This window comes from Phlebotomus papatasi, chromosome 1 (genome assembly GCF_024763615.1).
Source record: "Phlebotomus papatasi isolate M1 chromosome 1, Ppap_2.1, whole genome shotgun sequence".
NCBI classification, from domain to species: domain Eukaryota; kingdom Metazoa; phylum Arthropoda; class Insecta; order Diptera; family Psychodidae; genus Phlebotomus; species Phlebotomus papatasi.
This window is the reverse complement of record NC_077222.1, coordinates 84725275-84747444: the sequence shown is the minus strand read 5'-3', so window position 1 is coordinate 84747444 and position 22170 is coordinate 84725275. Positions and strand designations below refer to the sequence as shown.

Genomic DNA, 22170 nt, shown 5'->3' with positions numbered 1-22170 from the left:
TTTCAGAGGACATGTCCATTGGAATGTCCATCAGACCAGGCAATTCAATTTTTTGAAGCTGGAAACAGTAATGATCTTGAACGAGACAAGAACAAACAAGTCCAGCGCAGCAACTTTGTTTAAAAATCCTATTGAAATAGACCAAGTGTGTGTTCAAATTCTGGGTAAGATTCTTAACAATCCCATGCACTATTATAAAATATATTTCTAACAAAATCTCATGTCCTTCGGATCGGCCTCAAACTTTGCCAAAATGTGTTTCTGCACTCCTGACCACAAAATATCAAGGGGTAATTCATTTCGGGGAATTCGAGCTAATCTGACCAGGGAATCCATGGATTCCTATACAGTAGACTCTCGCTCAATCGGCTCTTTCTCATTCGGGCGAAAAATGTTGTTGACAATTTTCACATTTAATTATGAAGCTAATTTGCTCAAATTCGCTGTAGTTCTTCCTATTTTATTGTGATTCTTTATAATTGAGCGCTTTTTGTGGAATTTACAAAGGGTTTGACGCCCAAATTTATCAATAAACCGGATGATATTTCGCCCCAAATGCCCATTTGAGAGAGAGTCTACTCTATATTTTTTTCAGGGAACCCGGGGAACTCATACATTTTTCAGGGATCTCACGGGGAACCCATATATTATTTCAGGGAACCCGGGGAACCCATGTATTTTTTTTTTCAGGGAACTCGGGGAACTCACAATTTTTTCAGGGAACTCACGAGGAACTCAGGGAACCTATACATTTTTTTTTCGGGGAACCGGGAACTCGAGCCACTCAACTTGCTTATGAATAACCCCTTGTATAATGTGGCTAAAACACTTTCCCGGTGAAAATTTAAACTTTTGGTCTACAGACTACAGTAGACTCACGCTCAATCGGCTCTTTTTCAATCGGGCGCAAAATTTTGTTGATGATTTTCACGTTTGATAGCAAATTTGTTCAAATTCGCTGTACTTCCTCTTGTTTTTTTTCGTAATTCTTTGTCGGAGGAACGTCTGTTCGACAGGGAATCCCTATTGACACTTTTGCCAAAATGTTGAAAATTATTTAATGTTATAACGTTTTTTCTGTAATATACCTTTTACTGTGGCGAAAAGTACTGAAACATGCATTGTTGAAGGAAATGTACTTTTTCAACCAGATACTCAAAAGTTCCCGGAAAGTCTCCTGGTTCAATAGAGAGACAGTGCTTCAAAGCACTTTTACACAAAATTTCATTTTATTTCGACAAAAAAGTGTAAGAATTATAAGGGTGTCAAACCTTAAGGTGGCGAAAAGTACTTACTCTACCCTAGTCATGACAGGAACCGACACAAAAGAAAAGTTCAACCGAAATCCGAATTCGAATATTCCCTCCAGGCAAGCTTTTACCCGATCACAATGCCATAAACTGTGGAGTAACCTGCCATGTCAGCCTGGTGGCGTGATGCAGTTGGATGGCCGAGATTTGGCAACTTTAGCTTCAACCGCGGGTTTTCCCAGGTTTTCCAAGAGTTTTTCCGTGAATTCTCAGTGGTAAAAAGTCGACGAGCAGCATTAAAATTTTCTACTCGTTATTTTCCTTGAAATGACGTATGAGAACAGACATGGCCACTTTTTCATTGGAATAGCACCATAATGCTTCCATCGCGAGGCTAAAAATAGTGTCCAAATTTGCACTTGACTTGAATAATATATAATTATGTGGGGGCAATGCGGAATAACACTTTATTTAAATAGGAAATGGATCGACTTGTGAACAAACTGGGGTGGGCCCCAGACTGTACGCGAGGAGCTATCCCTAAACACGTCTGCACTGCACGACGGTCCGCCAACCCTTTATCTACTTGCATGCCTATTCGTTACTATAATGGTCCTACAAGATACTCGCTTGACAGTCGTCTTCACCACCTTCAGAGGTTCTGGTCCTGGGATGGAGACTATTGTCTCGAAAGAGCGGGAATTTTGCCTTTGTTGCTTATGTCGGGTTTTATTGCTTCTACATTTATTGAAATTGTTGCACATTCAAAGGACTTTTCGCTGTAAAAAAGAAACACACTAAATAATTAATTGGTCTAACTAAGAAGCCACTTTGGATTTTTAAGAATCTCATCTACAATAAGCTGATTTAGGTTTATGATTCACTTTTATTTAACGAAACATATAATGACGTCATAATCGATCAGTTTACCCGCTTTTTGAAGTGCTGCCATATTGTGATCGAACATTTTCCCTGGTTTCCCTGTATTTCCTAAACAAAACTTGTTCCTTCAGATCATAAGTAATCTCTAATTTTAAGCATTACAAGTTTAGTTCGAACTTAGTGCAAAATTTAATAAGAATTTTGATTGTCAGCTAGTCTAAAAGTAAAACATTCTAATCCTAAATATTTACAAGTTCCAGGAAGACGTAAACGCAAGAAAAATGTTATCAAAAGCAGAAAATACAGACCATCCTAGCCTTTGGCATCAAGATGATTCCCTTGAAAACGAGAGCAGTGTTGAAGATGAGAACATTGAATTTCTAGAAGAATTTGAGACGGATTCAGAAGCATCTTCACCGACGGTGGCTTATGATGATACTGATAACGCTGCTAATAATTCATCTAGGAGTATTAGCAGCACTGATGAAGACGAAAATGACGAAGATGAAACTTTTGAAGACCGAGAGATAACTCCATTTGAAGTCGATATAGCGGAATTGATTATAAAACATGAATTATCAACAGCATGTACCAATGATCTGCTTGGGATTATTCGTCGTCATATTAAGCCAGACTTTGCCAGAACTAAGCGTATCCTTCTTCGTATGTATTACAAGTCTCAAGGATTCACGGCCGCGTGAAAAAAATGATTCCGGCGTTTCCTTTGAAAACCACCGAAGTTGGCCAGCGTTTTTGTCTTTTTTTGCTAAAAAAATTTATTTGAATTCTCTGAAATATTGAAATATGCTCAAAGGTTTTCCATATTTTCCACATTATTTATAAAAGAAATCTTGTGAATTTGATTATGAAATAAATATTCCGTAAAACGGAAAAATTCCGTGAAATTTTGGAGTTGTCGGAATTGCCTTCCACATTTTTTATTGGGTGTCGATGTTTTTTACGCCATGACGCCGCCATTAGAAAATTCTGCAGTGAACGATTTTGAGACGGTTGCAGAAAAATGCAGAATAACTCTTAATTTTGCTACTTTGTGGGCTACAAAAGAAGTGAATTGTGTTGAAGGAGCTATCAGGAGACTTTCCCTGTGAAGATGTCTCTGTTTCGCAAGCCCAAGAAGCCAATTCAGCGACGTGTTTTTGGAAGTTACGAGGACGATGAGAATGATCCTGAAAACAATGGAGACAGTTTCTGTGTCAAGAAGGAATCAAATTCCGACAAGAATATCAGCAGCAATGACCACAGTAGTCACCCGAAGAAGCACAAGAAGGACAAGGACAAGAGTAAAGACAGGGGAGCAGCAAAACCAACGCTCTTGAGCTTCGATGAAGAAGGTTTGTTGCAAATGTCAAATAGAGCCCCAGAAAAAGAAAAACATCTCTATTTATTGTGTTTTTCCGGGATGCAGAGGAAGGCGAGGAGGTCTTCCAAGTGAAGAAATCCTCTCAAAGCAAAAAGGTCATGAAGATGTTGGACAAAGAACGTCGCAAGAAGAACCGCCAGGGCAATGACAGTTCATCCACGGTTTCCGGACATCAACGAACGAGTGCATTGGCACCACCAACCACGGAATCTCCCTCAGTGTCATCCAACAGAACTCCTTACGAGTTAAATAGCAAAGAAAAAATTAAAATGGAATTAAAAGATAATTCCAATAGTATCCAAACCGAAATACGCACAGACGACTTTGTGGTAAGGTTATTATTATCAATTTTCTACATTTTTCCAATGGATTTGTGCAAAAGATTTTACCCCAAAAAATTTGATTGATTGCCCCGAGTGTCTAAAAATGCACTTGATATCAAAAAGACCACTGGCACTATCTTTTTGTTGCTTCGATGAGGCTAAAAATAAATCAATAGGAATTTATTGATTTATTTCTAGCCTCTCCAGCTGATTTATCGAGATCTCTCTCTTTCAGATTTTCATCTTTTATTGCGATGGTATTCTGAAATATTTCCTTTTATCTTTCTCATCTGTAGCTCGTCATCAAGAAAACCGAACCCGATGGGATGGTGCTCAATGGACGAGCTGCTCTCTGTGCTGGACGTGATGATATGTCATCAGACGAGGATGAAGCCAGCGAAAAAGATAAGAAGGATTCTCAACCAGGAAATCACAAATTCACTCCTCTGGACACCTTTAAGAAAGTTCTGGAGAGTGGAAAAATTCCTGATGCTGCCATGATTCATGCAGCCAGGAAGAGGAGGCAGAAAGCCAGAGAATTAGGTAAGAATCCCCAGGGTATTGTTTTCAATAAAGAATTACTTTTAATTAAGGACATCCTGGGTTTTAGGTGTGATTCCTTTTAATCACACCTATTGTAATCCTCGGATTTTCTCAAAGTGCTCCGATCGAGCTGAAATTTACAGGGTATATGTTTTGAACATCCCTGATGCCGAAAATCATAAGCCGGCAATTTCGGGTCCGGCTGTCGTCCGGCCGGCCGTCCGTAGTACGCAATATCTCTGGATTGGATAGAGATATCTTCATTTTTTTTTTTAATATACGCGCGCGTACGACGATTTCTGTGCTATTAGTTTTTTGAAAAACCGGTTAAAAATCACGTTTTGTTGTTTATTTCGAAATCTAAGCATGCGATTTTGAATTTTTTATGTTTATGTTGTAGTCCAGAAAATTTAGACCAATTTAAAAAAAAAGAAATTAAGACATTCTTCGAACGATTCTCGGGATATTTGACTTTAAAGATTTCAATTTTAAGAAAATTTGCTATTAGCGTCAGGCTGGAAAAAAAGCGGGAGAAGCGGCATCGGACAAGCTTTCCCCATATATCGTCGGTTCCGAAGAAGACTATTGTAAGTCTACTTACACACTGAGAAAAAAAGGGGGTGCGATTAACTTTTTTCCCTCATAATTTTAACACTTTTTAGGTGTAAAAATATATCAACATTTTTTAATGTTAGTTTTACACCTTTTGAGGGTAAAATCAACATGAAAAAAGGGTAACTTTAACCCCCAATACACCTAAAAAGGGTAATATTTACACCGTTTTCGGATCAATAATGCAGGATAAAATTAACATTTCCGAAATGTTATTTTAACTTTTTCGGATTTCTCTCAGTGCAGTAGTATAAAAAGATGGTATCATTGGATGCAGAAACCTTAGATCTACATTCCCCACAAAATTTTATGTTGATTAATTTCTTCCCGCTAAAGTTACTAAAAAAAACTAAAAATAGTTCGGAGCATTTTTCGAACCTATTCGAAACAATATTATTGTAAAATGAGTAACAATTGTATTCACCGGAAAATATTTATTCTTTAATTATGGCAAAAAAGTTTACAATACTTTAATCTGTAAAAAAATCGAGAAAATTTTCGGTATTGTAACTCATGTTATAATAGGAAAAATTAGGAAAATTTGCGATTTACAATAATTCTGCGCGGAAATTTTGATAAGTTTCGTATTGCAAAACGACTTACAATACTATAACTTGGAGTTTTATAGAGTAAAATCCGAGCGTTTGCATGGTAATACTATTGTAAATCATAATTTCATGTAAACAAGAGGTTATAAATTTAACGCGAAGTCAATTATCAATTTGCCATTATCAAAATAGTCAAAAAGTTTTTTAAAAAAAATTTGAAGAAAATTTGTATGCAAAAATTAATTTAATTTGACCATGTAATAATTTATAATTTCACAAAAAATAGTAGATAACAATTTTATCTGTGAATTCAAAAAATTGGAAAAGAACGCATTAAAAATATAAAGATGTGATCTTATGTGATAGACAAATCAAATTTATATATAAGGTTTATAAATGAAATTTGTATCTTGAATTCAGTTCTTTGTATTTATTAAATTATTTTCTCCAGCAATCTTTCTAAAATATGAAAAGTATTAAGGTTTCTGGATATTTGACTATTTTGTTGACTTTACTTTTCTTTTGATTTAACCTTTTCTCATGGAAATTTTAATATGTGTTTTAAAAGCACCTGGCAAGTTGACCTTTTTTATGGAGCCATTTGAAGCCAATTTCCTAAATTGATCTCGGAATCTGTTCACAATGCTCCGAGGAAAAAATGTATTTAAACAAAAATTTAGTATTATCCCTCCATACGGTAAGGTATCTTATAATACGGAAAAACTTTTCACTTTTTGGATATTTAGCGCAAAGGTCGCGAGTACAAAAAAAATCCCATATAAACTTAAGTGGGAGTATGAGAAAGTGGCTTCAAATTTCAGGAAACTTGCCAGTCAATCATTCGTATTGCTGCTACAAAATTTAAATTAAATTGTTGAAATTAGGATCCATTTATATTTTTAATAAATCGGTAATATCAAATTCAATATAAATAATATTTCTATTGTAAGTAATTTTAAATTACCGAGTTCTTATGTTTTTTCCAAATTATAGTATTGTATGTTGTGTCGACTTATCACATGCATCTTGTTAAAAATTCCGAGCTAGATTATGATAAGTCGAGATACATTACAGATTTTTCTGACTTTTTTTTAAATTTTCCAAAAAACATTAATAAATACGCATTTTTTGCATTTTCCACTAAAACTACAATCGTGGAACATGTTTCATGGGGAAGAACTTACATTTTTCTACGATATAATGCAAAAAGTATATGTAAACTAATTGCAGTAAAATTTTTATAGTTTAATATTGTATCTCAAACTTTAAACTTCTCTCCTGAAAAGTTGCATTTTAGACTTACAATAGTCTTTTTCGGAACCGACGATATACAATTCACGATCTGCGATGTCTTTCGCGGATCTTCGCGAGGCGCGAATTTTTTCGCGGATTTTCGCGGGGCACGTAATTTTTCGCTGAGTTTCGCGGGTCGCGTAATTTTTCGCGAATTTTCGTGGGGCGTAAAATTTTTCGCGGATTTTCGCGGGTCGCATAATTTTTTCGTAGATATTCGCGGGGCACGAATTTTTTCGATGATTTTCGCGGGGCGCGAATTTTTTCGTGAATTTTCGCGGGGAGCGATTTTCTCGGGTCGCTGACAGAGGTTCTCAATGAATGTAAAGTTGAGGCCTCTATCTTTCATAGTTTCCGAGATAATCGACTTTAAAGATTTTCAGACACTTTTATGCATTTCTCATCCAATTTTCTTAATTTTCAAGTGAAATTTTGCACATATCATATCAAGCCTGAAAGAGGCTATACATGGACGTGAAGTTTGAGGCCTCTATCTCTCATAGTTTCCGAGATAATCGACTTTATAGATTTTCAGACACTTTTATGCATTTCTCATCTATTTTTTTTCATTTTCAAGTGAAATTTTGCACATATCAAGCTTGAAAGAGGCTCTAAATGGACGTAATGTTTGAGGCCTCTATCTCTCATAGTTTCCGAGATAATCGACTTTAAAGATTTTCAGACACTTTTATGCATTTCCCTTCCAATTTTCCTCATTAATAACAATAATAAGTTATATACAATTTAAACGAAGTTTGCATTATTTATGTATAAATATCGTTGAAGTTTGCCACAATCCGAATTTGCAACGAAGGAATCACACCTCTATAAGCTGATCTAGGCTTATCACTGGCTTTTTTTTTCAAGGTGAATTTATTCCCGTTGAGGAGAAACCCGAAGAGGTCAAGCCACGTCGTTCTGAGGAAAATCCCGATGATGATGGCTCTGAGGAGGAAGAACGCATTGATATGTCAGCGATAACGGGTGTTAAAGAACGCGAAGAGCGTCGAGAGAAATTCTATTCAGTACAGCAAGAAATGTCCGATGATTCGGATTTGGAGATAAATGAATGGGAAAATCAGCAGATACGCAAAGGTGTCACGGGGACTCAATTGGCTCTGGCACAGAATGAATCTGTATTCTCGCAATACATGATCCAGCCGGCGAGTGTCGTAGCACCTGAGCAAAATATGTCCACAGGAGCTCTCCTTGAGCAGGCATATGCAAGAAATTGCCTGGAAAATCCAAAGCAGATGCTTTCGGCTACGGCAAAGAGCGAGAGCAAAACAAGTGGACCGAGAATGCCTCAAGAAATCCTGCAAAAAGTCAGGGAGAGATTGACCCAAGTGGTAGATCTCAATGCTAAGCATACGCGGGATATTGAGGAAATGACGACAGAGATGAAAATGATGAAGATTGAAGCACTAGATTGTGAACAAAAAGCACCCGCTGCTGCAGCCAAATATCGATTCTATCAAGAATTACGTGGGTATGTCTCAGACTTGGTTGAATGCTTAGACGAAAAGGTAATATTTTCTCACTCAGTACCTGTCTGGACGATATTTGCTTTCAATTTTTCTATCCATTCTCAAATTCTTTTATGTTTTTTTTGCCCTAAATTTTTTGTTCAATCATGTGCATATCCCTCTGCTGCCATCCCCAAAATAAATCACGACATTTTGTAATTGCTGCTCGGGCTGATTGGATTGATTTGTCTGAAATACAGGTTCCTCAAATTGTGGAGCTGGAGAAGAAGGCAATTGGGCTGATGGCGAAGCATGCAAATTACTTGATTGAGAGACGTCGACAGGATATTCGTGACCAGGCAAAGGAAATATCAGATTCTTCAAGTAAGTTTAACTTCTTTACATTTATTATTTTTAACCTACTTTCACTTTAAAACTCTTTCCGGACTGTAAAATAATGCACCTAGCCAATTTCACGATTTTTTTTAAGAAAAATATCTTAGCTCATGAATTAATCAAGCTCCGACCAAAATATTCTAGATTTATTCAACCTAAATGCAATTTTGCTAAGAAGTTAATAAAAAAATCTGGCAAATTAACCCATTTGAGCAATGTACTAGAAATATTGGAAATAAAATTTTCATATTTTTGAATTAATTAGCTCCTTACAAATTACACAAAGTCCCGGCATTATGCACTTCGGGATTATGCACCTGACGGAATTAAGCACATACAATTATGCAAGTTTGCGTATCATTGTGAGTCAATTTATGAAGTCATTTTTAAAATACGCCACTGGATGCAATCCTCCGAACACCTTTAACGCTAGAAAAATTCCTGATGACCTAAAGGGGATTCGAACCCGGGACACTTGCATCATAGAGCGAATTCTCTACCACTTGACTCATTCAGTGCCCTGAACCGGTTTATTACCGGCTCAAAACCGTTTGGAACTGGTTCAATTTTATCGGAAATTCCAAGACCTTTCCAATGGGCCCAAATGTGACCCATTCTTTTGATAAATTGCACTTTCTAATACCTTTTTAACCTTTGACCTTGAAAAACCGTTATTAGGAATGAATCTCTAAAACATACCCAAAAATGAAAAAAATCCCAAAAATATGGTTTTGGGATGGAAGAGAAGGAGTGAGGGGAAATTGAGGGGCACGATAATGGCCCCAAAGTTGACTTATGGGGGGTCTCCCGAAGGTTCCGACTCGCTATTTCTTACCATTTGGCCTGTAGAAGTGGCGACAACCGGACGGACAGACGAACAAACAGCGTAAGGGCCCAAATAGACACAGGCTGATCTTCAAAAATATTTAGCCTACCTACAACATTTGAGAGTGACGATCCTAAACTCTCGTACACTAAGTAAGAGCTTGGGATAATCAATTAGAGGTCCTTTACATAAATTTCTTTTACCCAATCCTTTACTGCCAAATTTTACAAGCTAAATGAGCTAAATAATATTCTCGATAATCAGCTTGAATCTTATTTAGGTTCCAATGACAAAAAAAAAACTGGAAACTTCAGACTTCGAAAATTGTACCAAAGTACGACCTCTTCAGGGGGAAGGATTCGTAATATAACTCATAATCGAGGGATTATAATGTACTTTGTGAAGTGCTCGAACCCGTGACTTAGATGATATCCCCAACTTTCGCATCATTTACCGTTTACCGGTTCTCAATCGACTTAAGCCGATTTGTAAATCACTGGAAAGATCCTACAAAATAATTTGAAGAGTAATAAAATTGATTTTCGGACAAAAATTACTTATCGGTTCATAACCGATTCATTACCGGTTCACAACCGATTTGAACCGGATTTATAAATAAAGAGTTTTTTCGTAGGAGGGAAATATAATTTGTTAATCACCCACCAATTTTATATTACGTCTTACTCGCGTCGCGGTTCGTCTTAAACTAAATTTTCTTCTCTCCGTCTCTGGTCGCTCCTCGATTTTTCGCGCGGATTTCGCCATCTATTGACTATCCTACATAAATTATTCAAAACATTGCCCAAAATAACTATATACTAGAAATAATAGACTAATAAATTGAATTTCGAATAAAAATTAGTTATCGGTTATGAACCGGTTCAAAACCGATTGGAATCGGTTCAGTTTTGTCGGAAACTCTAAGACCTTTCCAACGAGCTCAAAACATGACCCCATCTGCCTGATAAATACACTCTGTACCCTTTTTTAACCTTTGACCTTGGAAAACCGGTTTTAGGAATGATTCAACGGTATTTTCACACATTAGTCAATTGTCCGCCTGGGTAATCTCTAAAAAAAAAACATCCAAAAATGAAAAAAAATCGCAATACACGTTTTTCAGTAATTCAAAAATATATGGTTTTGAAGGGGAAAAATGAGGAGCATCTTAACGATCCTTGGGTCGACTTATGAGGGGGGTCTCTCTTAGGTCAGAAGTCTCTATCTCTAACCACTTGGCTTCTAGAGCTGGCAACAGTCGGACGGACAGACGGAGAAACAGCGTGACGGCATTTCTCAGAAATTGTCTGAAACGCGAAGATTTGTTGAGAAAAGTGGTCTCTCGAGCAGTAAAAGATTTTACGGGAATTTAAAATTATTCACTGATCGATCAACTTGATTTTTTGACTGACCCAAACTGCAAATTTTCTTACTAACTTATCAGTGCTCCAACTAGTTTCCGGTGTTGCCTCAGAACGCTCAGAACGCTTCGCCATTGGAGCTTGATTATATTGGCTCAATCCTAAAGTTTAGTTATACAGAAAAAATTCTCAATGTCTTATCGAACAAGATTTTGTTGGAAAAGTTTTCTTAGGATTATACAGAAGTAAATAGTAATTATAGTAAATAAGAGTAATTAGATTACAAAAAAAAAGCTATTAAAACATTTTTTATTTAGGATCTCAAGACATTCAGGAACTGTGTGTTAAACCTCCAGTCAGAAAATCTGTATTACACGTACCACTCTTTTAAACCGATAATTTACTAAAATATTTTTTTCCAAAAAAATTATTATCTAAAACAGTAAACATTCAAGTTAGGTTATGCCGGCTTCACACTGGAGGTTTAGACCAGTTCCCGAAGGTCTCAAAAAACTAAGTAACTAGCAATTTTATTGATTTTTCAAAATCAAATGCTACATTTGTCATCAATACCCAATCCTAAATAACAATTTCCTAAAAAATCGTGCCTGATAAGGAATTAGAGGACTTAAACCAGATGGCTAAGCCTTAAGTCTGAAGCCCGTATTAGACTGCTATTCATTTATAGCTTAAATTTAATCAGGGTTTTTAGGGTCGATGGAAAGGTCTCCTCGACCCCAGGTACAACAAGTCCTGTATCATATCAATAATTCAACTCACTGTGGGTCTTTTTTAATAAAAAAAAATTACAGAGCCTGGAAGTAGTCGGAAAGGTGAGGATGAAGAGCATGTTAGGCGAGCAGCGGAGAGAGAAGGACGTCGGACGCGTCGTCGACGAGATCGAGAGCGGAGCAGCATGAACGAGAGTCATTTGGATGGGATGTCCAGTGATGATGAGATCTCTGATCACGATTTGGCCCAGTATCTGTTGCAATTGGAACAGGTGTCCAATGAGGCTGAAGCCCTTTTCTCCGATGTCGCCGATGAATTTTGCCAAATTCAGGAAATTCTCTCAAAGTTCCATTCGTGGAAACAAACAGATGCATCTGCCTACAGAGATGCCTACGTTAGTCTGTGTCTACCGAAAATACTCGGTCAACTGATACGTCTGCAGATGGTCACATGGTGTCCACTTGCAGATCAGTGTCCAGACATTGAGAAGAGTCCATGGTATTCAGCGTGTATGATGTATGCATATTCAGAGACAGAGACAGAGGAAACCCTTTCAATAGATCCTGATGTCACACTGGTACCAGTACTCGTAGAGAAGATCATCCTACCCAAGTTGACAGGTGAGTTAAAATTTACATTTTTTCTCTGTCCTATGCTCAAAAAAAATGTACCATCAGTGGAACTCCGTCAACTCAAGGTTTATTATATATTTCTCAGTGATGAGTTTTATGTGGCTGTCATAAAAGCGAAAATTGTGCCGCATTCCTCTCAATTCGACTTAAGATAAATTTATACCACATTGTACTAAGAGAACTAAGAACATTTTGCCCCATTTTCTTCAACTAAAACATGTTAGAGGGTATCTATAGTATATTCCTGATTTTCGAGTAAATTTGACAAAACTGATTTGGTTTTGACGTAATGTGTTTCATTTTGAAAAAGAATCTAAAAGGTTTTAAGAGATAACTCTCTGAGTCTGTTGGTAATTTCTAAATTTTTATTAAGGAGTTATTAAAGGTCACTGACTGACAATGCTTAATATATTTTACCATATTATTTATAACTATCCTTTGGACTTTGAAAAAAGTTACAACACTATTTTATTGGTATTTTAAATGCAAGAAAATGCTGTTTTTTTGAGTATAGAAGAGAAAATCATGAAAATAATTAGTAATAAGCGTAAATGAATTTATTGTAAGAGTAATTCTTAACGTAAGCCAACTCGGAATGCATTTAGAGCTGAAGCTGAGAAATGTTATGCAATAATTTTAGGGAGAATTCGTGAAATACTTCTACTTTTTTATTTTAGCTTAAATATCTGGGATTCAGAGAAACCGACAGATAAATGATACATTTTCCGATTATCTTCTGTAATTTTATCAAAGAACTTGATTTTATTGGTTGCTCAGGAGTCGAGATAATTGAGCTTATTTTGTTTTTAAATTTGCTTTTTACGTGAACGAAAAAAGTAGGGTGTGCGAGTTTACGGATTTCGTAGAACTTTCCCACTGGGCAATTTCTTCTAAAGTTTACCGGTTCACAACTGATTTGTACCGACTTATAAATCACTTAGAAGATCACCCAAAATAACTGAGGATTAATACAATTAATTTTGGGATAAAAATTTCGTTTCCATTCATAACCGATTCATAATCTATTGGAAATGATAGTTTCGTTAGAAATTTTTTAGTGAACCCAAACTTGACCTCATTCTTTTGAAAAATACGCTCTTTAGACCCAATTTTAAGTTTGACCTTGAAAAACCGATATTAGGAATGACTCAACGGGTTTTACGTATACGAACGAAATGTGTTAGTCCTACGAGATTGAAATGTTTTAGAAAATTCTAGTGTTTTGTGAGAGCTTTTGTTTACGCTCTCACTCATCAAATTCGATCACATAGTACCGGAGATCTGGCGTCTTGAATTTCGTGAACTTTGACTCCCCATATCTCCGATTCTATTGAAACCACAGAAAAAGTCCCGTGACTTTTCGAAGTACGACACTCTAAAATTTGACAAACTTGTACAATGGCGTTTTTGAGAAATATTAGTTTGAATTTTTATGCTGCCGCGGCACTAGTATATTGGTGAATTTTTGAAATATTATCTTAAAGCACTCATTGAAACACTCAAATATAAGTCAAAATGTTAATTAGAAGGGCGGTCAATTTTTTTTAACTTTGACCCCTTACAACTCGGGTCAGTCAGAGGTGTTCGAGACTCTTAAGTAATTTCAGAGTGATCCATATCACAGGGCCGGAGCTAATTAACTTAGAAAATTGGAAATTATTTTTTAATAATAGCGGCCCTAGCCCTAGTCATGAGACCTTTCTAAAATGCCCTCATTGATTGAATTCTGACAATCAGAATCGGCTTAAGGGTTTTTTTAATTGAAAGCTCTAAGGGTCAGGTGGATTTCAGGGTGTAAAGGTTTAGTCCAGATTCCGAAAGTCCCAGAATCTCTCCTAAAATACAAACAATTTTATTTATTTTTCAAAATCCTATGTTTCATTTGCCCTAAATGTCCAATCCTAAGTCAAAATTATCTCAAAAACCTTACCTAATAAGAAATTAGAGAATTTTAAGTGGACTTCAGACTAGAGGTCTAACACAGTTCACAGTGGTTCCAAAATCTTAAAATAGCAACCAATTTTATTGGTTTTACAGAATCCAAAAGATGTTTTTCTCTTAGAAATCCGATCCCAATTTAAATTTTTCATAAATCTTGACTAATAAAAAATTATAGCAGTTAAGCCATATAGTTAAGCCGTAGGCGTAGGTCCGAAGTCCGTATTATACGGGCTTCAGGCTAGAGATTTATAACAGAGAATTAGCGCTTAAGTCATAGTCTGAAAAGATCTGATCCTGTGTAGCCAAGCCCAAAAACTTAGTAGAGTCTTCGTTAAAACGAAGATTTAGTGTTTTGTTAGAGGCTTATTGATCTCATAGTTCTCAAAGTTCCAAATTAAACATTATTCCAAATTACCCCATCATTACTCAAGAGAGAAGTATTTTTGTGTAGGAGGAAGTGGGGCACCTTTGAAATTGGGATTTTTCTCCTATGTTCAAGTGGAACTGAGCAATATCATAACGGAATTTAGTTTCTCAATCTGTTTGTGCAGCTAAATTATATCACAACAAGGCTCAATTTTATTTAAAAATATGTGAAAAATCCCAATTTCAAAGGTTCCCCACTTCCTCCCAAATACTTGAAAACGGACTTCGTTTAAGTTTTCGGAAAATGTTATTTTACAGATTCCAATATTGTCAGAATCTTAGCACAAAGTTTCAATTTAGGTCTTTAAGACTTAGCCATACGGCTTAACTTTTCTGATTTCTTACCAATCACGATTTTTCGCAAAATTTTACTTAGGATTTGATTATTAAAGATGAAAGACCTATTAGGTTCTCAAAAAGCAATGAAATTGCTCGCTATTTAGGATCTTGATGCCTTCAGGCACTGAGCTAAACCTCTTGTCTGAAGACCGCTTAAAGGTATCTGGCTCATCCTAATGCCGGCTTCAGACTGAAGGTTTAGCCCAGTTCCCGAAGATCTCCAAAATCTTAAAAACAAGCAATTAAATTAATTTTTCAAAATCTAATGAATCATTTGCCCTTAATATTCAATACTAAACAATAATTTCCTTAAAAATTATGCTTGATAATTAATTAGAGGAGTTAAGCCAGATGGTTTGAAGCTCCTATAAATCATCAACAAAGCTATCTTAGCGAGGTACTGGCATTAGGGGCATTAGCCTCAGGTTTGGAGCCGGCCTGTCACATGTAACTAAGCCTTAGGTCTTAAGCCTGTCTACCATACCAAAATTTGAACCCGATCTATGCCATAGGGGCTAATTCATTAAAAAAACAAAAAAAAAAGAGGTTTTAAAAATGGTTGAAAGTTGGCTTGGGGTTTTGAGGGGGAGGGGGTTCATGCATTAAGTTGCATTTTTCAACCGATAATCTTTTCCGAAAACCGCAAATCGATATTTGTTTTATGTCTTAGACACACTTACGACTAAAGCCGAGAGGCGACTTAACCTAATTCTAATTAAAATAATTATTAAATTACATTTCCATCAATTTCTGACTAATCCGTTTCTCGGCTTAAGTCGTAAGTGTGTGTAGAGCATTAGTTTGGTTGGGAGTTATTAAGCTCAAAAGAGCAGCCGGACGAACAGACAGACGGCCGGGAAAGTCTATTAGTGCCTCATATTGGTGATCATAAAGTGACCAAACACATTTTCGGAAGGGGAACCATCTAGTAGAGCCTCGGCATTCATTGGACTTAGAACTGAGCAGAAACTTTATAGCACTATTTGCGTCAGAGGAATTTACTTGAAAAATGAAACAGAGTCAATCAAATTGAATATCGTAGCCTTTATGTATCAAATTTCTTTAGTAAAGTTTGAGGCTGATCGGAGAACATGAGATTTTGTAAGGATTATAGAAGGTGGGATTGTTAAGATGTTCAAAAGTTGACCTATTTATATGGGGACTGTAAAGAATGAGCAGTAAAAAGTTAAATTTCGTCGATAGCGAGAAAATTCAAAGCAGTGTAATTATGGTTTAGGTTTTGGCAAAAGGGAGTTTTTCATTTGATCCGCGACCGTTTTTAATGTAAATTTACTGCCTATTTTTTTAAATTTTTACTGCTCATTTGTTTTTTTTTTGCCAATATATAAATGCAATTAGACTAACCTGCAACGCTTGAAATTGTCGAAATAAATTCCAGTATAGGATCATTTTAATTTATTTTTCGTCAATTAATTTACATGCAGTGGATAGTCTAAAAGAGGGAGAGTCCTAAGGGATACATTTAATCCTTGCGACTCTTACTTTTGGCTGGCATATAGTCACATACACTGTCATCGTCAACATCTTCGGGATCGCGATATTTCTCATAGAGATAGAGAACGACGAAGAGAATGAAAAATTCCACTGCCATGCCACATACTGGCCATAGTGGGGCCAAGTGTGATCGAACTCTCACCAATCCATAGGCAATTGCTGGGGGATAGCCCTGTAATTCGGTGGCCAAATTATTTACGACACATGTGTAAGTTCCTCGTTCGTCCAGACGAATATCGAGAATTTCAAGGGCAGAATTTGGTACTCCATCCATCTCAAAGAGTTGCACACGATCTGTTGAATTGGTGATTGTGGTATTTTTGCCATCGGGAAGGATCCAACTGATAATGGGATTTGTTCCGGTTACACGACAATGTAACCAGAGATTTTCTCCTTCAATCATTTGGGTGTTCTTTGTGAGTCTGGCAGCAACATTGGCCACTGCAGTAAATTCTTTCTCTAAAAACCATGTAGTGGTGTTGTATTGGCAAGTGTACTCTCCATGATCCTCAAGATGGCTTTGTTCGATGAAAAAGACCTGTTCCTCGGGAATTACACGATATCGGCCTTGAATATCCTCCAAATCTTCCACAGCTGTGCCATTTTTGTACCATTTAACTTCTTGAGTTCCATTCTCCGGTAGTGTTAAATTACACGAGAGCACTAGAGGTCGATAGATATTGAACACAATTATGGTGGTTGTAGGAGTAGTCGCATTCGTTATTGTTGTTGTTGTTGTATTTTGTGATTCAACTCGTTGAGTAATTAACACCACCAAAATGATCAAGATCGTGTATAACTTGAACATTCTCCAATTCTCAATAATCACAGTTTCTTCAGCTAACTTTGTCCTCCTCCTAGTGTATTACAGAGCCCAATATTTCACTCACGAGGAGACTAAGAAACAATCAACTAACTGGTACGAATGTTTGATGATCACTGATGGTAGTTGAACTGGAAAAATATTCTTCATGCGCTTCTTTTTTTTTTGGTCTTTTTGTGATCTGCACAATAAAATGATGAGAATATTTGACGCACTCTTATCGCTTTTACTCTCTCTGTATACTTTATTTGAAGAGCAAATTTATTGTTCTGTGGTACATGATATAATGTGTAGGTTTTCTGCTGATTGTGAAGAAATATATTTTACATAATTTGTTAAACATACAAACAATTTACGTTAGGATCTGTGCTTAAAGATGCGATAGTGTGCATCTCTCCAATGTCTAGTCTAGAGAGATTTACAATAAGATTCATTTATCATAAAATTCTTTGTGTAATCGTCATGACTCTTTTGTCCTGCAAATGAACTTAAACTTGAGAAAAAGCGTTAAATTTAGAATTGCTTTTAGGGGGAAGTGGAGCACCTTTGAATTTGGGTCAGTTTTGAAATTGGGATCTTTCTCCTATTTTCAAATAGAACTGAGCCATATAATGTGATTTAGGTTCGCAATTGGTTTGTGGAGCTAAATTACATCATTATAAGGCTCAATTTTATTTAAAAATCCGTGAAAAATCATAATTTCAAAGCTTCCCCTTTGATATCGGAAGGGGAACCATCTAGTAGAGCCTCGGCATTCATTGGACTTAGAACTGAGCAGAAACTTTATAGCACTATTTGCGTCAGAGGAATTTACTTGCATAATATATAATTCTCTATTCGTGAGCCTTGTGATGTGACTTTCCATATCGAATTCGTCCGTTTCCGACGTGAAAAATGAAACAGAGTCAATCGAATCTCGTAGCCTTTATGTACCAAATTTCTAATTCTTAGATATGCTTTGAAATTTACCTGGTGTATCGTTGCTTGGAATACGTCAATTACTTCCAACAAACCCTCTTGCTTTTTTTTTTTAGAAAGAACGGTTTTAAACGCATCTAAATGTGTTATTTCTTAGCCAGTTAGGGTAAGTGTGCTAAATTCCGGCCAACTTGTAATTTCGGCCACATTTTTTGTTTCTCGATTTTCAATGAAGTTTTAGTTTTTGCATACTCTACAGATTATACAATGCAAAAGAATAATAAAAAATGTCACTTTGACGAGTAAGATGATCTGTAAGAGACATTGGAAGAATTCCGGAAGGGCAAGGAACTATGAAAATGAAGGTGGCCGAAATAGGCCACCAATGCAATGTCTACATTTTTATTAATTTTAAAAAGTATTAAAAATTATTTTAGAGAAAATAAAGACGATAGACTGTGAACAAGGTTCCCAGAAACACTTCTTATAAAAAGGTAACAAATAAATTCAATTTATATTAAAAATATTACATTTTTTCAAGTCTGACAAGTCTTTTAATGCACCTTTAAAAGGCTTATAATGAGAATTTTGCGTTTAAACTCCTTTCTGATGTTTTGTTTAATTCACAAATAACGGAGGCACTACAATAATCCTGTTATACCCAGTTTTAATAGTGCTAATTTCATTATTCTATTTCATAAATTTGTTGTGTTTTTTTTTAAGTTTTTAAAGACTGGCTAGATAGTGGTTATAGGATGACAAAAAAAAAACAGATAAAATGTCGAAAAAGGACTGGTTTTTATACATTTTAATGAAAAGTTGAAGAGAAAGTCATGTTTAATACGAAGTGTCGAACGGAAAGTCTGACATCGCGTCGATTTTAATAATATTTTCATTCACTTTCTTTCCCGATTTGAATTCTGTGTCATAAGTTCTTTTCTTAGATAGTAAGACTGTAAAAATAAAAAGTTTTTGTGATGGTTTGTCAAGAATGTAAAAGCTGCGACCGTTAAGACGGGTCTTAACCCTTTAACGACCACACAGTTTTTGCGGACCGAAAATATTCAATAAAAATGAAACCGATAGACAAAATCAGTAAAAGTCCTACCTAGTCATCAGTAAAAGTCCTATCTAGTTATAGAAAATCCAACAGAGTCTGATTCGGTGTATTTTGTACCTCTATGAGCGATAGGGACAAAAATAGCCTAAAAATTTAAGTAATTTTTCTAACAATACCAATAAATGATAATTTTCACTCTAATGAAAAATATTATGTTTGAGTATTGTTGAATTCTTTTTCCAAAACAGTTTTGCTTAAAAAAAATTGGAAGTATAAAAAATAATTAAAATTAGTTATCGTTATGAGAATTTAAAAATTCGTCATTTTTGAGCTTAAAAATTTACAATATAACAAATAGTTAGAGACTTGCAAAAAATATCCTAGATTCCTTCAACCTTCTACTTTGCAATTACGTACAAACATAAGGAAAAAAATAACTTTAGGTAGTCAGGAAAATATTTTTCTTTATGGAACACCGGTGTTCCAATCGTCCTTAAAGGGTTAAATAGCGTCTCCTCGCGCCCCCGCAATGGTTATTTTTTACTGCTCGAACTCCACAGAGAGAGAGTAGTACATATAATCTGTGTTTTTGAAAGTTTTTACCCCTTAAAGTCCTCGACCTATTGGGAACAATTTTTGTCAAAAATTGATTTCTTAGGAAATCGTCTACATTTCTGTAGGCGGAAACGTCAAAATTCTATCAAAAATATAATTTTTGACCAAAATTGCTCCGAATGTATATGGGAAAGTGGCCTGCCTTTGAATAATGCTGCAGCCTTTGAATGCTTCAATTTTTCTCTTATTTCCCAAGGCTATAATTCCATTTTGTTAATCGAAGTTAATAGAAAATAGTTAATAGTAGGTATTGACTATTGTTCACAACATAGAATTTTTGTTTTGAAAAATAAGAGAAAAATTGAAATATTCAAAGGCTGTCGCGTTCAAACGCAGACCACTTTCCCCTAGACACCTTAACGTATCATATTTTAGGGGAATTTTTGGAGATCTGGAGTTCTGAGGTTTTTGACGACACGTTGCCCGATTGTCCGTTATTCGTCCGGGTGTCATCAAACCTGGAGGCCAAACGGTTAGAGATAGAGATTGGGGAACTTATAGGGACCCCCTATATGTCGACTTCCACACCCACACTCCTTCAATTCCTCTCCAAAACTATGTTTTTTGGGATAGTTCGAAAAAGCGTCGTGCGATTTTTCAAACAATTACAGTAGACTCTCGCTAATTCGGCTCTTTAAGGATCGGGCTACTTTTTAATTCGGGCAGCAGTTACATTTGAAAAAAAAATTGTTGTCATTTTTCTAGTTTGGTTATTATTATCAAATGAAGCAAATATGCTCAAATATGCCATGGTTTGTCTTAGTCATGATGTGATTTTACATTATTAAGGAGTTTTCACTAAATTTACCATAAATATAAGTATGCAAACTTAGTATTAGTATGCAAATGAATAAAAAATCGTTGTATTTCAAACAGTTTGTCGCCCGAATTTCTCTCTAATTCGGGTGACATTTCGGTCCCAAATGCCAGTATTTGAGAGAGTCTACTGTATGTGAAAATACCGTTGAATCATTCCTATTAACGGTTTTTCAAGGTCAAAAGTTTTGAAGGCTCTAGAGAGCGTCTTTCTAAACCAAATGGTATCATGTTTGTGCTTGTTGGAAAGGTCTTGGAGTTTCTGAGAAGTCTGAATCAGTTCCAATCGGTTATGAACCGGTAGTAAATTTTGTTCTAAAATCAATTGCATTACTCCTAAGGCTTCTAAGCTATTTAGGGTGATCTTTTAAGTGAAAGTACTTTTGATGTATATCTAACATTAAAGTCACAAGTTCGAGTTGACTCTTGTTGAAAATCTCCCCTACTATAAGGCAATTAAAATTTATCATTGATTGGAGAAAAATTTCTTTGTGTTCATTACTCACTCGCGATTTTTGTTGTATTTTTTGTCATTTACAGAACAAATTGAGAATTGCTGGGATCCATTGTCAACATCGCAAACTCTGCGATTAGTGGGGTTAATTAATCGTCTCTATCATGAATATCCATCTCTTCGACCATGTTCAAAGTCACTCACAACATTATTCAATGCCATTCTCGAGAAGATAAAAGCCTCTCTGGACAATGATGTGTTCATCCCTATTTTTCCCAAACAGTTAGTATTTTTTTTGTGTCCTTTATGTGTCTCGCAGATTTGCGAAAAAAAGAGAGAAGTTGATGAAGTAGAAGAAAAAAATCACGAGATAACTATTTTTAGATTCCAAGATGCGAGAACGTCATTTTTCCAGCGTCAATTCTGCAGTGGATTGAAGTTGTTTAGGAATATCTTGAGTTGGCAGGGCATCTTATCTGATGTATCATTGCGGGAGGTGGCAATTTCGTCACTCCTCAATCGCTACTTATTGTCTGCGATGCGTGTCTGTACGCCAACAGATGCTATTGCCAAAGCACACCTGATAGTGTACACTTTGCCGAGAGTTTGGCTTCAGTCGCAGAGCAGTGATTTCAATCCCAGCATGGATATGTTTGTACAATACCTCAAGCATATAGCTACACAGTTGGATAAGAGAAATCCAATTCATTTGTAAGTGGTTGATTTTTTTTTTTGGAGAATCCTTTTTGAGGAAATTGTTTTGATTGGGTTTTTGTGGTTTTTCTTTTTCTTATCAGGGATTCCATGGAGAAAATTGTCAAGATTTTAAATAGTCTACATACTACACTGTAACTGATATGATAGAGAGAATGCAAAAACAAAAGGAAAAAATTAAGTCCATAATATTAAACTTAGTTGGTTGCAGATAAATTAAAGAAAAAATTTCCCAACATTGTATAAAAAGAGATATTTGAAGACATTAAACAAATCTTTTTCCATTTAGTTGAGTATGGACAAT

The 22170-nt window shown here is 35.8% G+C and overlaps 2 protein-coding genes across 2 annotated transcripts; one reads left to right on the top strand and one right to left on the bottom strand.

The window, feature by feature from the left end:
- Window positions 1-6: 6 nt before the first annotated feature.
- On the top strand, window positions 7-22154 carry LOC129810447 (PAX3- and PAX7-binding protein 1). Its single transcript, XM_055860957.1, has 10 exons — window positions 7-164; window positions 2393-3484; window positions 3559-3842; window positions 4133-4379; window positions 7700-8358; window positions 8559-8682; window positions 11694-12233; window positions 21239-21434; window positions 21537-21863; window positions 21950-22154. The coding sequence occupies exons 2-10, from the start codon at window positions 3244-3246 to the stop codon at window positions 22002-22004; spliced, it is 2673 nt and encodes an 890-aa protein (XP_055716932.1). The 5' UTR covers window positions 7-164; window positions 2393-3243; the 3' UTR covers window positions 22005-22154.
- LOC129810474 (neuroplastin-like) lies at window positions 16353-17554 on the bottom strand. Its single transcript, XM_055861020.1, has one exon. The coding sequence runs from the start codon at window positions 17272-17274 to the stop codon at window positions 16435-16437; it is 840 nt and encodes a 279-aa protein (XP_055716995.1). The 5' UTR covers window positions 17275-17554; the 3' UTR covers window positions 16353-16434.
- Window positions 22155-22170: the final 16 nt, after the last annotated feature.

Excerpts from the sequence above, each read along its gene's own strand:
- LOC129810474 (XM_055861020.1), bottom strand. The coding sequence starts at position 17,274 with ATGTTCAAGTTATACACGATCTTGATCATTTTGGTGGTGTTAATTACT.
- LOC129810447 (XM_055860957.1), top strand. The coding sequence starts at position 3,244 with ATGTCTCTGTTTCGCAAGCCCAAGAAGCCAATTCAGCGACGTGTTTTT. Across the intron at positions 3,485-3,558 it reads CTTGAGCTTCGATGAAGAAG|AGGAAGGCGAGGAGGTCTTC; the intron begins GTTTGTTGCAAA and ends TCCGGGATGCAG. Across the intron at positions 8,683-11,693 it reads GGAAATATCAGATTCTTCAA|AGCCTGGAAGTAGTCGGAAA; the intron begins GTAAGTTTAACT and ends AAAAAATTACAG.